Genomic DNA, 17756 nt, shown 5'->3' with positions numbered 1-17756 from the left:
AACTATAGGTTCTACAACCATTAATCCCATAAACCTCTCTTTTAAGTCTTCCCACACACTTTGTGCATTGGTTGCAAATACTACTCCTCCTAAAACACTCTTAGAGATAGAACTCATTAACCAAGATAGGATAATTGCATTCACACGCTCCCATTGGTAGGTTAATTCTATTGGAAAACTCTCCTTTGGAGGGGTACCATCCACTAAACTTAATTTGTTCTTACCAAGAAGTGCTAATCTCATCGATCTATACCAGTAAATATAGTTTTCACTTCCAGTCAATTGAAGTGAAATTATTGAAATTCCACTTATAACAGTTACATGCAAGTAAAGGGGGTGATTATGATCCTTACCAGTACTCTGATTATGGTTGTTCTGAGTATTGCTTGCGTTCATCGGAGTCTGATTGTTGTTCAGATTTCCTTCACGATTCAATCCATTCAAGTTCTGAGCTGCTTGTTCTTCACTAATTTCCATTCTTGAATTTTATTGAAAATCAATTGAATTTTCTTGCCCAGAACTAAAATCTTTCAATTGTTATGCAGAATTTAATAGATGATCGACACCAATTTGGTGTGCTCTATACCATGTTATTGATCAAAATCAATATCACAAGAATTCTAATTTGAGTATAGAGATGAAGATGAACAAGATGAATGTAAAAATTCTTGTAACTTCAATATATTGAGCTGAGTAGAAATGAGATACACAATGTGTATTTATACAATGAGCTAATCCTAATTAGCTATAACTAATAGGGATAAGAAACAACTAACTAACTGCTAAGTTAGTTATTTAACTAATAAATGGAAATTAACAGAACTGCCTAAAATTACTAAACTACCCCTGGACTCTTATTTTCTTATTCCAACAAGAACTTTAAAAGATTTCGGTTCGATATTTTAAATTTTTAGTTTAAGAATATTATACCAATATCATATCGAAATAATCTAATTCGATATAGTTCAGTTTTCACCTTTTGATTTCGATGTGTATCATTCTATAACTTTGAATGAGTCTTTAAACTATTCTAAACAAATCTGTAATTGCGATTTACGAAATTGATCTTTTCAGACTCGAGCAACAAAAAACAAAAACTAAAAGAGAACAATATAAACCAAAATGCTTATGACATTTCATTTCAAAACAAGATTTTCGATTATTTCCTTGAAATTAAGAGTAAAGAAAATAAAGGACATAACATATTAGAAGCCACATATCATGAACAGCGAAATATAAAACGAATATGTTCGAGCCGTTCAATAATGAATCTAGAGCAACAAATTTCACTTACCATGTTTACTTCTAAAGAAATCACACAATAACTTAGTGGCCAGACATATCTTTAACCAGAAGTAAAGATACTCATGAGCAAAAAGTTTGGGTTTAAGCTTATTAGTCATTGAGAGTGTGCGTGTGCGTACATGAGGTGTAGCAATTGACGTTGTAAATTCTAGACAAGGTTGGTTCAAGCTTAAGAACACTAAAAGCAATTGCTTAGTGAGAGCACTTCATGATGAGAATTAGAAAGAAAAAAAAAATGTACGAGGCCTTGAACTATTTAAACTGTATGAAATTATTTTTTACATTATACTTAGTGATTTGAAATTATTACTCAAGATAATTTTTAAAAATATTACATTGACCTCGAAAATTTCCTAAAATATTGCATGTGTTTTGGTGAACGGTAGAGATCCGTGCAAAATAACTCGAAAATCATCGTTATAAACAAGTTCAAATGAGAATATATATGAATCTTATTGTATAGATGCAAACCACATATATTAAAATTTGGGTTTAACAAACTAATTTTAGTAAGCCACTAGTTTGGATTTTAGCTTTTATTAAATATTTAAATTGATTATATATAATAATACAATATGTCAAAAAATAAAAAAATAATTGACCATATATGAAGGTGGAAGTTTTTTTCTTTTTCTTTTGTAAATAAAATTAATCTTACGCTTAAGTTACTGGATTTGTTCCATGGTGTATCTGTGACACTGCCTTTGCCTTTTTGATCCTTTTTAGAGCTTGATAATTCTTCAATATGTTCTTCGCCAGAATCAGCCATTTTTATAAGTATTAGTTTCTCGGATTTAGTTTTTACCTAATTAATTTATAAATAGAATAATTGTAATAGAACAAAGAAAAAAAAATAAGAGAGAACATGTGATAAGTTAAAACGTGTTGCTAAACGTGTTCATAGTAAGTGGTCTTTTTATATAGAAGAAAACAAATTGACTACACATGTTGTAAGACACAATCCGATATTAGCAAAAAGTTCAAGAAAATTAAATTTAACAAAGTGTAAACGCAAGATACGAATTGTACATGTTAAAATAAAAATTATCTCTTTCTTTATTTAATTGTATTTGTTCAAAATACTAGAATACGACTCCCTCCAGTCCAAAGTTAGTGAAAAAATATGGCACACCCTTAAGAAAGTTAATTAATTAAATGATAATTTTGCAGTATTAACTTTTTACTTTTACAATTCTTTTTTCAAAAGTAGAAATGGAGCTGAAATAGTCCAAAGAGAAGTGCTAGAGTTTAGTCCTTCATATATACCATGTAGCTGAAATAGTCCTTAATTCTTTTATATATAACACGTAATAAAATACTCCCTTCGGATAAAAAAAAGAGTCTACTTAGCCATTTGCACACCCCTTAAAAAGCTACTCACTCCAAGAAAAAAATGTAAATTGACTAAACTACCCCTAATTAAATAGACATTGGGATTTAATCACATGACAGTTAATATGGGCAAATCTGGAAAGTTATGGTTAATTATTTGTTGATTTAATAAGTGGACACTTTTTTTGACTGAAGAAAAAAAGGCTAACTGAAAACTTTTTTTTATTCGGAGGGAGTAGTTCTTGATGTACGAAGAGAGTGATAACTTTAGTCCTTCATATAGATGTAACCGAAATATCCTTAATATATGTAAAAAGTGATCATTTTAGTCCAAAACTTCAAAAGTAATGTCAAAATAAAAATTTATGTTAAGTTTAACCTGTAACTCACGTGAGCGGCATAAAAACATAAGAAATGAGAGTGAAACCTTTCGTCCATAACCAAATTTTGTATGATGAGAAGAAAGATACCTTTTGCTACCTTTAATGGAAACTCTCGCATCAATAATCAGTGTATGTTTTTTCCTTTAAAATCATAATCCAACTGCGTCTCTTGCTGCAAGAACGAACCATACTACAAGAAAAGTAAGAAAAAGATTTACTCCATTGTCGCAGGCGCACATGGTGGTGACTTGAGGAAATGGTAGTTTCTGCTTCACTCATGTGAATGGCTGGTTAAACTTAACATATTTTTTGACTTGAGCGGTTACTTTTAATATTTAGGACTAAAATTATTACTTTTTCATATATTAAGGACTATTTTAGTTAAGTGGTATATACAAAGGACCAAAAGGATGACTTTTCCTATACGTTAATGACTATTACAAGTACGTGGTATATATAAAAGACTAAAATGATAGCTTTTTTTATACATCAAACACTATTTTAGTTATATGATATATAAGTAGAATTAAAATAGTCCAACCCCACCCTCCCCGCATAAATTAAGGATCATTTTGATCATTTTTCTCTTATTATTTTGATGGGCGACTAGTTTCTCTTAAAAATTGAAAGAAATGAAATGAGAAAGTTTTGTGTTAGACTGATATTTTATTTTTCTTTGATAACAACGGTGTCCCTGGGCCAGCTTGCGTGTACCTTGACTAATTCACCGTGATACCTATCATCTCCCATCAGTAAATATGTACCAGATAACTCTGTCCACCAACACTAAAACAGATGGTAAAAAATCACATTGTTTTGCATGGATTTCCTTCAAAGGCGCCGGTCTTTAAATTTTGCCCTTCACTTAAAAAAGTGATCGAAAATACCCTGAGGTTTTAGGTTCGAACTCGCGCTCAGTTAAAAAAAAAAAAAAAGAATTTCGCAAGGCAAGACTTTCGCGAAACTTCTGCCTTAAGACCTAACATTCACCCAAAATTAGGCCTATTCGGGCAAAAGTTAGGCCTCATTTTTTTGTGCAGATTGCCCTTCAAAGGAACTAGTCTTTAATTTCCCCCCCCCCTCAAATTGATGGTTTTAAGTTTTTGCCTTTTCCTAACCCCCCAAGGTTCTAGGTTCGAACCCCAGCTCGGTAAAAAAAAAAAAAAAAGAATTTCGCAAGGCAGGGGTTTGGATTCGCAAGCCAGAGTTTTGCATGCAAAAAACTATGCCTGAGGCCTAACTTTGCTACGAAACTCTACCTTACGAATATTTTTTTTACTGAGCCGTGATTCGAACTCCAAACCTCGTAAAGATTTGCCCTTAGGACAAAAATGAATGACCAGTAATTTGAGGGACAAAAATTAGAGACCACTTTTTTTAATCTCTAGAGGTAATTAAACCAGCTCAACCCACTTCATCATTTAACCCACATGCCACACCTTTGGTGTAGATTTTTGATATTTTTATTCTGAAAAAAAAAATAAAAAAAAATGAAAGAAGGCCTTGTGAGTTGAAAGCTTGTTTCATTTTTCGGGAAAAGCCCTAAACCCCGGTGTTCCATTTCGCAGCACACAGGACAAGAGACCTCAAAATGAGAATCCATAAACTCAAAGTTTTGCTATCACTCAGTAAACCCTTTTGTAGAAATGACTCGAGTTTCCTCTCTAATCAATATTGTAGACATTTCTCTGCTCAACCCAGCTATGCCCATGTCGATTATCTTCAAGAACAGGTTCATTTTACATATTCCATTATCAAATTGTTTGGTATGAAGGAAAATAAGTGAGTTTCTTACTTATTTTCTTGTGTTTGCTACGTAAGTAAACAAAAAACAATATCCTAAAAGCATTTGTATACAATGTGCACAAATACTATGAGAGGTGGGACTATGGGTAGGGGTAGGGGTGTCAGAGGCGGATTCAGGATTTAAACTCTATGGGTTCTTAGCGTTGAACTCATTATATTTTTGAAGTTATGAGTTCATATCCATTATTTTTTACAATTTTAGTAATTTTTTACGCTTAAAGTTATGCTCCGCATCGAAAGTTTGGGGTTCAATTCAGAGCCAGGATTTGACGTTTATGGGTTCGATATTTTAGTTTTTTTAGAGTTCTTGAGTTCTTAATTAATAATTTATATATGTTCAATAGATTTTTTTAATACAAGTATAAGGTTTTGACTAAAGCTACTGGGTTCGGCCGAATCCACACCCGATGAGCTAGCTCCGCCCCTGGTTCAATTGAACCCTTGTCTACAAGGCTAGATACGCCTCTGGGGGTGTGGGGTGGGGGGGAATGGGGGCTAGGGGGTGGGGTGAAGATGAGGTGTGTTGGAGGATGGGGAGGACAGAATCAATGTGGAATGCCCGTGGAACTTGTTTTCCCAGAGAATTTCCAAAAATTTTGACCAACCGAGCATGGGAAAGTTGGAAAACATTTTCTGGAAAACGTGTTCTCCTAAATATGGCGAAACCCTAATTACTATGCGTTGTTGTAACAGGTTCTGGTTGAAGGAAGGGCTAAATCAAGAGCAGCTATACTCAATAGACCATCTGCTCTTAATGCTCTTACTCCTTCTATGGTGAAACATTTTTACGTTTTTCCTTTTTTGAAAGAATATTTTTGTTTATGTTTCTGTATGGCAGTAGTTGATTCTATTTTGGAATGATAGGCTGGTCGTTTAAGTAGATTGTATGAGTCTTGGGAGGAAAACTCAGAAATTGGATTTGTCATGATGAAGGTAATAATCATTGCTACTTTTCATCTTCCTGTTTTGTTAATTTCTGTCTTGAAGTATCAGAGTTATGTTTATGCAATTTGCACATACCAGCAAAATTTTAAGTTTTTGATTGAAATATATTGCAGGGAAATGGAAGGGCATTTTGTTCTGGAGCAGATGTTGTGACACTTTATGAGTTGATTAATGAAGGTGTGTATGCTTTTAGCTCTGTTTCTCTTTTATTGTGTTATGTCATTTCCAAGTTGTAATTTGTAAGACATACTTTTACTTCTGTTTCTCTTTTATTGTGTTATACTATTTCCAAGTTGTAATTTGTAAGTGCGATGATCTAGTATTCCCTGCTTTATTTTCTGCGATTATCAAGTACTCCCGGTTTAAAGTTTTGTTATGATCAAGTGCTTCGGCTTAAATTTGTGCCATGATCGAACTATTCCATGCTTAAATTTCTGTTTAAAACAAAGATTTTTTAATTGTATTTCAAGGAAATCAAGGTTCTCCCACGATTTGGGGTTGCTATCATTGTACTCTATGGGTTTGTGAACATTAGGATTGCTGCTTCGGAAGTTCTTCACGTGATTATCCACTGTGAAATTTTATAGTTTCCTCTTCCTCCTCAATGTCGCAATAGAACTGCTCCCTTACTGTTTTCTAACTGCTTCGGAAGTTCTTCACGTGATTATCCACTGTGAAATTTTATAGTTTCCTCTTCCTCCTCAATGTCACAATAGAACTGCTCCCTTACTGTTTTCTACTTGGTTGGGTGTAAATATCACTCAAAGTTAATGAGTATTAATGTCGTAGAGGCACCCAAGGGTGTGACTTGCAATGGATAAAGCTCGAATGGACCATGGAAGACCACGGTTCAAATTCCAACAGAGACAAATCCACACCTTTAGGTGCGTCTTTTGGAATTTGAACCCAAATGTGCGCCTCTGTGCCGGACAAAGTTATTCGGTAGCTGTGGTACCTGTGGTGGAGAGAGGTAACAAGTATTTGGTAGATTAGTCGAAGTGGCTGGTCCAGACACAAATATTAATCCCTCAGTTCCATTTTATGTGGCCCCATTACTATATGTTAAAGAGGTTTTTCTTTGACAACACTTTTCTTCAAATACTTTTAAGTATTCAGAATATTAACTAAGGGACTTATAGTACTTCATGTATGTTTCCAATATGTAAATTGTATTTCAAAAATACGTGAAGATTTATGTCTGAGTGCATACCAAAAATTAACTATCTTGACCCATGAACTTCGAACCCTCCCACATAAGATGGAACAGTGGGAGTATTGTGTTAGAGAGATGCTTATTTGTGTTAGTCAATACAGGTGCAACATTTGCAAATTGTAAAAGTGAGGAGCCCGACAAGAACAAATTGAATACCTAAGTGGAACAATTCTTTCTTACAACCTACTGAGTGAGAATGGATCATCGTTAATCTCTGTTCAAATTGTTAATCTATGTAATTTGTTTGATTTTCTTGCTTCATAAGAGGAAACTAGCAGAATGATTATGAGAAGCTGCCATGTTTTTGGAGCTCTCCTTGTCTACATCAAATGAGTCTAACTCAGAAATATAATCAACATATTTTATTAACTTAGCTTCTTCTTATTGCTAGTATTTTACTTTATATTGCAACTGAAGGCATAGATGGACCTTGTAAATTCCTATAGTTAGAGGAGAATATCAGAGCATTTTCTACACTTGCTCACAGAATTCGTTGTTTTTAAGGATAATAGTTAGTAGTTGTTAAATTTATTGCCTATGGAACTGTTGGCAAACATTTTCATAGATGCAGTTATCTGCAGGGAAGGTTGAGGAATGCAAGAAGTTCTTCCAAACATTGTATAAATTTGTTTACCTGTTAGGAACATATCTCAAGCCAAATGTGAGTATCACTCTTTCTTTTTCTTTTCCTTTTTCTGCATATTGCATTGTCAGTGAGGTTGGATATTGAGATTTCTCATCAAAATGTTGTATCTCCCTTCTCTTATTAGGAGATCTCGACAAATGTTCCTTTGCGTCACCGCTTGTATCAATGCTTTGGATTTAAGTTTCTGTTTTAACTGTCAGTTCATGAATATTTATCTGCACAATTTTATAGTCTAACTCGACATGTAATCGATAAATTGAAACTCAGCATATATTTATTAGGTAGAAATATGTAAAAAATCTGCTAAGTGAAACTTATATACATTGTTACAAAAAGTACTTGGAAGACATCAAAACTGTAAGGGATGTTTCACTTCAAAAAGCCCACCTAATGTTGATGCTTATATCGTCATAGTTTAAAACATAATAAAAATCCATAATGTAAACTTGCTACTGCATACTGAAAAGCTACCCCATCGCGGTAAATTCATTTTACGCTACCAGCGCATTCAATAACTTGATTTCTACGTCATGCTGCTGACCTCTTTTCTCAGCTCTGCCTACCTTGAGTAAAATGGTCATAACTTTTTTCTAGCGAAGTTAAGTGACTAAATGTTTGAAACATTCAGAAGGAAACTAGACTTGCTGGACTAGAATTGCTTCAGAAACCATGACGAAGGTCCTTCTACATTAAAACTTGTGCAGCTGAGAAGTAGTCAAGTCATGCATCCTTTAAAATCTTTTGATTTTCTCTTAGCTTCTTGTTTTCAGTGCACTTCTCCAACTATCCTCTCCTTAAAGCAACATTATAACACTACCACATGACCATTAAAAGCTTATAAGATGCTTTGAGTAATAGCTAAGACATGCGAGACTTCAGAGTGACATAGTAGGCCACTGTATCATCTTAAAATTTGACTTACTGAATTAACTTTCTACAAACTTTAGCAGACATGTTTAAGTCAACAAGTGTTATCGATCTTTATGTGCAGGTGGCTATTTTGGATGGCGTCACAATGGGAAGTGGGGCAGGTATTTCGCTTCCAGGAATGTTTCGCGTTGTAACTGATAGAACTGTACGTTCCTGCTTCCATGGTGCCGACTATAGCACCAGATTTCCTTATCTGATTAATTTGAAAGACACCTTATAAATGTCAATATTTTTGGTGGCACAACGAAAGAAAGTTCTTTTGCATGATTATTCTTTTCAGAGTTGGATTGGTTTGGGTATAGAGTGCCTTAGTGGACAGACCATCAACTATTAACTATTACACTGGGAGAAGTGCTGTTGAATAGGCCCCATAAACTATCAGATATGAGGAAAATTTTAACTGTGCACTGAATAAGCTATGTTTGATGCGTGGGTGGTGATACCCAACTCTTTAATTTTGTTACAATGCTCCAGTAATAATTTAAGGTCAAATGCACTATTTTTTAACTAAGGATTTTACTCCATTAATATTTGAATTCTGTAAGATGTCAGCATTTCTGTTGGCCAAGAAAGCTTTTCTATATGCGTTTCTTTTTGTACTTGTATCCTTTTCTTGAGTAGTGAGCACTTAGACCACAAATGCTTTTACGGTGTTTCCTTTTGTGATTGTGTGTGTATGTGCAAGATTATTGAGTCGTGATTTTTGGGGGTCTTTGCTTGTGTTTTTATAGGAGGGATTGGTGGGTGTTAAAATGTGAGAAGCTTTCACAGAAAGCAGATTTGTTGGAGTTTTGTAGAGGAATTTGCGAAATAAATAGATGTTTGGGAGATTGTAGAAAATTAGGAGAGGATGAAGGAGGACTTGTCTGGTCTTTTTAAGGGAGTGATGTTTCTGTATTTTTGCTGAAGGTGGTTGACATTGATGTTTGGAAGAAGATAAGAATTCCTAGTTTCAAGGATAAAGTAATGGGTAAAGAAAGAAAAAATAAGGGAAGAGATGAATGGGGAAATAAGAAATTGAAAAGAAAAGAAGGAAGAAAAATGTATCAGAATTGTAATTCAAACCCATGCTAATGGTGTGCCTAAACTCACCTTTGTGTATTCATCTTTTTTGAGGGTGTTATTTTTCATTTCACATTTCTTTATTCTAAATAGAATGAAATAAATACTTATGTAAAAAAGATGTAAATTAACTACTCCCTCCGTCCCAACTTATGTGACACTCTTTTTCTTTTTTTTAGTCGATCCGCAAAGAAAATGACATCTTTCCATATTTAGTAACAATTTAACTTTATATTTTCAATTTTTACCCTTAATGAAATGATTTATAGCCACATAAATTTCTATGGCTTATTTTAGACCACAAGTTTCGGAAGTTCCCCTTTTTCTCTTAAACTCTGTGCCAGTCAAACACCTTCACATAAATTGGGATGGAGGGAGTTGATACAATAACGGATACACCTAAACAAAAAAAAATTAAGAAGAAAAGTAAAAGGATAGATAGATTGAAACAAAAATAGGCGCAATTAGGCAACCAAATTTCTTAATTAGCTAACACTATTAAGCACCTAATCTCTTAGGATGACCTCAAGGAAACTAATGTCCCAAGCAACCAATCCTCTCAACAATGTGACAAGCAAAATCAATGGCTTCAACAAGCCCTCAAACACTCAAACTCTCAAAAGAGTATCAAAATATCATTCATCAAAATAGTCTAAGTCTAATTAAATGTTTAGTCTACTATTTATACTAAGGATAGAAGGAAGACAAGCTATGCTATTACAATTCTAACCTTAATGAAATAAGGGCCTTTTTGGTTGGTCTTCCTTTGAGATGAAAAGATGAAATGATGGCTTGCATTTAAGTAGTAGCCCCTTTTGCACGCATAGCCATCCTCTTCACTCATTTGGTCATCTTGATGCTCCCTTTTCTTCACTTCATCCTTCCATGCAATCATCCACACTTGGAATCCTCAGGAAGGTTCTCGAAATGTCCTTGAGGCAACTCGGATTGCATCAGGAGTACATCTATATATTGTATGCATATCAATGTAGGAAATCATTTACTAAAATTACATCTATATACACATCTAAAAGATAAAGAGAGCAACTTTCTTAATATGACTTCACCTATATATTAGACTAAAATCAAATATTCCTAAAACGTAGGCAACGAAAAAATAAATAAAAAATAGCTACTTTAAATTTTCTAAAAGTAGAAAACATATTCTTTTTCCAAAACAAAGTAATATCTTATACGGAAATTAATAATTGACCTATTTAAATTTGAAAAACTTATCCTAGGTGATATTTAAAAAATGATGGAGCAAGGAAGGGAAGGGTAAAAAACTTGGTGTCTGCACTGAGCTTCAAATAAACTCTTTGCGACTTGACATGGAAATGATGCGTGACAAGTATACTTTGAGTGGTGGTATGCTTATGACCTCATCTTTACAGACTTCTGTATTCATTTGTTCACTTCTGTATCCTTTTTGATTTACGAGGTTCGTAATTCCTACGCCCAACTTCTATCCTCTTTAATGGATGCTTGCACCTTTTTGTTGTGCGAGTCATGCAATTCTCAATTAAATTTAGCAGACATGATATTATGTTACATGTGACAAATTGCAATACTCACCATAGGACATTGTCCAAAACTTTGAACCATGACATGATTTCACCTCAAGGAAAGCATGTTGTATGATATGTTGGCTTTTACTTTTTTGATGTGATGTTCTTTCCCTTAAAATTGATCCCTAAACTTACAAATGGAAATGGCAAAATCATTGCAGGTTTATTCCAATCCTGAGGCTCAAATTGGTTTCCATCCCGATGCAGGGGCTTCTTATTATCTTTCTCGCCTTCCTGGCTACTTAGGCAAGTTTAGAATAAAATATTACTGATAAATATATTCCATATGAGGCTACGCCGGTTGGTACGTAGTCTAGAAAACTTTACCTGAAGTAACATCTCTGTTAGGCAAAATGATTTGGTGTGCCACGTTGTTCTATTATCATCTTATTGTTTTCCTACTTTGATATGTCTCTTCCTGCAACATATTTGTGCCAGTTGAAACTGGCGATGCGTCTCTTTGATGATGAGGTGCATTGACCATTTAAGTAACCCACATATCCGGATTATCTGGTGTTTGGGGGGAGGGGGGGGGGGCTTTAATCTTCATATTTTTGACTGGCCCCTTTGATTTATTTATTTGAAGTCATCAGTTGGACAGAAGTGTTTACCGTTTTTGGTATTTTCTCTTTTTTCCAATTGTCCCGTTGTTATGTTCATGTATTAGATTACTTCACACCACCAAACTGTGGCGTATTTAAGGGGGTTCCTGGGTTCATGTGAACCCATGTTCCCCTCCCTAGATCGTGTAAAGTACTGTTATATTTTTTTGAAAAATTCTTAAATATATATGTACGCACCCAAGTTTAAAGTATCATATAATTCGAGGTTATTGGGCGCACGGTGCACCTCTCTAAGTGGTTTTGGTGTCACTTCTTGTATTTTAATTAAGTGCTTTTTTCGTTTTCTTTATCTATCATTTGGTTTATTCTTTCAAAATTTTCAAGCCCGACACATTGAAATTCCTATTTTTCTTGTCACCGTAAAATTTTATATAATTAAACCAAATGTGTATATTGAAACTAGTAGTGGTGGATCCCATCATCTTCGACACGGAGTATAGCTATATATGTAAAAATTAGTACAATTTGAAAAATGATAATTAATTTTGAACCATAATTTCAAAAGCATAATGGGCTCAATGGTAAGAACCTAAAGGTGGAATTGGTCAAATTTATATCCTGAATCTACCTCTTCGTAATAATGCACTCATCTTCTCGAAATCCTGGATACACCTCTGCCACCAAAGGGCATTGATTGTTTTGATGAATTCTCTTTATTTCTTTTGTTTGATTAGTACTGCTTAAGACATGCTGGGTCTGAAGTTATTTTTATATCAATGTATCGGCCTACTTTGACTATATCCGGAAGTTTGATGCTAAGAGTTTAATACTGGCATCTCCTTCTTTACAGGGGAGTATTTGGCTTTAACAGGGGAAAAGCTTAATGGTGTAGAAATGATTGCTTGTGGTCTTGCTACCCACTATTCACTCAAAGAAGTTAGTGATAAGTTAATTTGTAACTATTATTCTCAATTCATATTCTACTTTTTTAGTAGTTCTGATGTTTGCTGTCCAACAGAGGCTTCCTTGGATGGAAGAACGCCTTGGTAAATTGATCACAGATGATCGTCTTGTCATTGAAAATTCTCTAGCTCAGTATGGTGACCTTGTTTACCCAGATAGCAGGAGTGTTCTACACAAGTAATTTCTATCTAAATCTCCTTCTTCCATCATTTTATTTTCTATTACTTGCTCATTGTGAATGCTGTGGGCTCTGCTCAATTAATGGATTTGGAAGGGAAGAGAGTAAATTACTCTAGGATTCAATTTAGTGATTCTTTTAGGAAGCTTTTAAGATAGTGACATGTTTTAGAAACTCATGGTGGAATGGTTTATCAGCCGTTAAATTATCTATATACGAGTATAGGTAACGTGCTATGGCTTTTGGATGTTCTATGTTCCTCCCCCCCTCTCTCCCTGTTAACCCTTTTGGTTTTAAATAATGCAAACTTAGAAATGGTGGTCTCCCAGCCAACTTCCAATAAGAGAAATGGTTAAGGAACTAAGATAAAGAGAGATAAATAGAGAATAAAAAGAAAGGAAAAGGAAAGATTTCAGAGAATGTATGACGGTATAATAACAGGAAAAGGAAGAAATTAACTCCCCCACCCCCAACAAAAAACAGAAAAGAAAGAAAAGAATAGAAGCTGCAGAAAATACGAAGATTAAATGAGATGGAACTGGAGGGAGAGGAGAATATGGGTAACAATGTGGTCAACTTATGTTATCTAGTACGCATTGGCCATCAGTTTTTTAGTAATGAGTGTTATTGCTATTTAACACGAGTAAAGTATTTTACAAACGCAAACTGTAGACATGTAACTTTTGAAAAATAGGTGACTATGATATAAACAAACTCTAAACCTAATTCTTTTGTGTACAAAACAAACATTTTACCTTATGCATATAAAGTTGTGTAAATTGTAGCATAATTTAGCAATCAGCCCACAATTTTTTTTGCAAGAAGCATTGGTAACTATAAAAAAAAGGGGCAGCCCCGTGCACTAAGCTCCCGCTAGAACAAGCAAAAAGCTCATGTCACATCATTAACTATGATCGTTAGTTATCGAAAGAACTATGAACTCAAGTTGCCAACATCATATGTATCTTGAAATAGCACTCAAATGCTTAAAAAGGTGTCTAGCACAATACTTATCTAAATGCTGAAATTTAGCTTGATGTTAATCCGAAAACTGCGTGCCTAGATTTATGACTTTAAAGAGTATGCTCCTGCTGATTTGATTTTCAAAGCTTTTGTTTATTAAATGAACCCGAATTGTCTTTCAAGTTTCTGTTACCTCAACAGTGTCTATTTAACTCCTTTCTAAAATGTGGGAATATAAGTGACTCTCATTTTTTTTCAGTTTGCATCTAATAGGCATTAGACTAATCGGGACTATGTGATTTGGCCATCCGAAACAAGTTATCTTAGGGTGGCGGCGGGGGGGGGGGGGGGGGGTGTGTGGGGATCTTTGGTCTTCCAGGGCCACAGATCAATCCTTTCTGAGCCACGAGTCAAACGAGTTCTCTTTAAGCCTTTTTTGTCTTCCCTGAAATTTTGGACGAATCTTTACAAGATGCCAGTGTTATCTTTTCTGTTGCTCCCAAGTTAATTTCGTTTGTCTTATTTATAATAAAATTACGTTTTTTTCTTTCATCACATTTCATTGTAACCTGCCCTCTGTTTCAGTTTGTTTAACCCCCTTTTGTGATTCAGGCTTGAGAAAATCGATAAATGCTTTAGCGAGGATACAGTTGAGGAAATTGTAGAAGCTTTGGTAAGTGCTCTCGCTCCCTCTCTTACTTGTTCTTGATGTCCTTCCTTTCTCTAGGTACAAATGCAATAAATTACGGAAGTAGGTCTTTAAGCCAAGACTAGTATTTCTGGATTTATCATTATGGAAGTATGTCTTTCAGCCAATACTAGTATTTCTGGATTTACCATATGCAAGCACTAAATTTGATAAGCTGCTCCAAACTGTTGACTAATGTTGAATGAAGGTAAAACTAACGAGCAAGATTAAGATGGAAAACTTCATTTGATAAATCTTCAAACACACACTATTTGTCCCTTTTGTAAGAGAGAGGGCAAATCTTCTGGAACAGGATAATATGACTTCAATAACAGAAACTATATCTTCGGAACTACCCATTACTGATAGTACAAGAAATGGTGCTTTCCAATGGCTTTTAGTGTTTCAATACGTGCTTCTCTGGGTTCAATACTTAATGCCTGACACAACATTTCGATAATTAAACTTAGTAGACCTTGTTATGCCACAAACCCAAACCTTTGTACATATTAGCTTTGCCAAAAAGGTAAAAAACTTGGTCCAAAAAGAAAGTTAGAAAAATTGTATTCTCCCACAAAACTTTGAACAATAGACGACTTTAGTATACTATATTGACAAGCAGCTGTAAAGAAATTTGTGAAACAATCCTGGCTATAAATCGGCCTTATTTATTTTCTAGGTCTTTTTCCCCCCTTTTTTGTCCTGTTTCATTTTTTGGTCTTAGATCATGGTAATAGAAGTTTTAGGGACATTATTTTAAGACCTTTTCTCCTGGATATTGATCTTGGAAGTTTGTCTCACTGACGCTTTTCTTTGATTTAATGTTTTGCCTTAATAGAAATAGTATATGTTTTCTGATCTCAGAAATCTAGTTTAGCTGTTGTTGACGTTCTGGTTGATTCCCTTTGACTAGGGGTTGTGGAGGATGCTATTTTCTTGACATGCTTTATTGACTTTAGTATTCCTAAATATTTGCTTGTCTCTTTTTTACTTGCACCAAGTTCCACTGGTTTATTCTGTCACGAAATGCAGGAAAGAGAGGCAGCAGAATCTCATGATGAATGGTGTAAAACAGCAATTAATAAAATAAAAGAAGCCTCTCCATTGAGTTTGAAAGTGGCTTTGAAATCAGTAAGTTGCTAACCGTTTCCATTACTTTTGCAATCTAGTTTTTCGGGGTTTAAAATTTCTTTTGGCTGCCAAAATGTAGATTAGAGAAGGCAGATTTCAACCCCTTGATCAGTGTCTAGTCCGTGAATATCGCATATCAGTTAATTGGGTGTCCAAACGGGTGTCTGATGATTTTTGTGAGGTATGTCTTCCTCTGACCATTGGCTGTACAAAGTTTGTATGCACCATATTTCGTTATAGAATGTGGAGGGAGAGGAAAGGGAAAAATGAAGTAAATCATTGTATACATACAATATGCGCGCGTACACACTGTGTTTGTGTGTATGGTGGTGTTTGGGCCACCTTGCATGCACCTTGACTATTCAGTGTGTACTGCTACCACCTGTCAACACAGTGACCAGGTGCCACTAAGCCTCGGGCAGAGGAGAAGAAATCACCTGATGTTTTTTTTGCATTGTGTCTCCCTATCTTTTGCCAAATTTAAAACTGGAATAGAAGAGGAAATATAGTGATTTACAATCATACAGCATAAACATTGAGGGTTCGTTTAACGGTTTAATTGGCTGGGATTATAATAGTTATGCGGTGATTGATAATATATAAATTGTTATATAGGAATTGCAATACCAAACTTAAGATTTAACTTTACTAATTCGTGCACTTGTAGAAGTTTTAGTTAAAGAAAACTTTAAATTAGAAGTTTTAGTTTTTATAAACCTTGCAGTTTTATTACTCCATCATTTACTTGACAAGGCCCTTTACTTTTAAGGGTATATTGTTATTCGAGGTGTTCTATCCGTATACTTAATCTTATCTCACATCTTATTCCATGTAAAATGATTCATAAATTCCGTAGGTTATGCAGAGTTTTACGTTGGAAACCAACTTTTGTACTGGCAACACAGGGTTTCATTAAGTAATGTAGGTCTCGTTGTGGAATCTAAACATTCTGTTAATTAGTATTGCAGAGTTTTAATTCAGCATTATTTTTCCTTATAACTCAAACCAATGAGTTGATGTTGGAGGTAAAAATCTCCAAATTTAGCTCTTAAACTAACAAGAAAAAGCCTCTTCTGCTACTAAGCTCCTCCTTGATGTCCAACCAAAGTATAATCGTTTCTTGTTAAGCTATGATACTTATCCACAAAAACATTTTCAGGGTGTCCGTGCTAGATTGGTTGACAAGGACTTTGCTCCAAAGGTAATGAACTGTCTTCTATGTATGCTTAACTTCCTCTCTCCCTCCCCTCTCTATTTAGTTAGGAGAAGATGAGAAAACTTATTCGTTCTTGTACTGAACATTCAGTGGGGCCCAACACGGCTTGAGGAAGTTACCACCGACATGGTTGACTGCTTCTTTATCCCATTAGATGAATTAGAACCCGAACTCAATTTGGCCACTGCAATACGGGAGCCTTCTATGTGATTCAAATCCTTCTTTGTCCGCATACGGAAAGTTCATATTCTTGGACCGATCATAGAACATGGGACTGACTGGAAAATCAGGACCGCTGAAGACATTTCATTCCCATCAAGGTGCTGGGTAGTGATCGTTCCATTGGAGCAGATATAAACGGCTGAACTGCGCTAATGTCTGTTTAGGTACTAGATGGTGGTAACAGAAGAAAATGGTAGGACAAGCTGCAAATTGATTTCCCTCATCTTTTACTTTTTTCAAATATATTTCTGATGTTTAGAGGACCTCCCAGAGATTGATTTACATGCAGAGGCTCTCAGATTTTGACTGATTTTGTGTGTACTTAGAAAGCTCTTGAGTTGGACTACACATCATGACAAGAATATCTTGTGAAATTACCAATAGCATGGTACTTCAAAGAATTTTTTGCATGTACTGCTTGACCCATGGATAAGTGTGAACGAAAATTTTGTAAGAGCAATACTACTAGCAGTTGTTATAATTGACGATAGTTCACGTTGTGTTCTGTTGCAATCTGCTGAACTAGTTGTTTGGTTCAAAATCAGGTTATGATTATTTATCCCATCCTCCATATGAGATAAGATAATGTTATGATCGTGGTATAAAATTTATCCTAATTTTAACAAATACCCTCAACCTAGC

General features: G+C 34.8%; 1 protein-coding gene across 1 annotated transcript; it reads left to right on the top strand.

The window, feature by feature from the left end:
- Window positions 1-4535: 4535 nt before the first annotated feature.
- LOC132049954 (small ribosomal subunit protein mS47) lies at window positions 4536-17489 on the top strand. The gene is made up of 14 exons (XM_059440941.1): window positions 4536-4752; window positions 5520-5600; window positions 5691-5759; window positions 5885-5948; window positions 7566-7645; window positions 8622-8705; window positions 11352-11436; window positions 12604-12689; window positions 12772-12893; window positions 14470-14530; window positions 15578-15676; window positions 15756-15857; window positions 16836-16877; window positions 16983-17489. Exons 1-14 carry the CDS (start codon window positions 4612-4614, stop codon window positions 17100-17102), a joined length of 1236 nt encoding a protein of 411 aa, XP_059296924.1. The 5' UTR covers window positions 4536-4611; the 3' UTR covers window positions 17103-17489.
- Window positions 17490-17756: the final 267 nt, after the last annotated feature.

The sequence above is a fragment of the Lycium ferocissimum genome, chromosome 3 (assembly GCF_029784015.1).
Source record: "Lycium ferocissimum isolate CSIRO_LF1 chromosome 3, AGI_CSIRO_Lferr_CH_V1, whole genome shotgun sequence".
NCBI classification, from domain to species: Eukaryota; Viridiplantae; Streptophyta; class Magnoliopsida; order Solanales; family Solanaceae; genus Lycium; species Lycium ferocissimum.
Note: the sequence above shows the minus strand (reverse complement) of the source record. Positions and strands in the feature narration are given on the sequence as shown.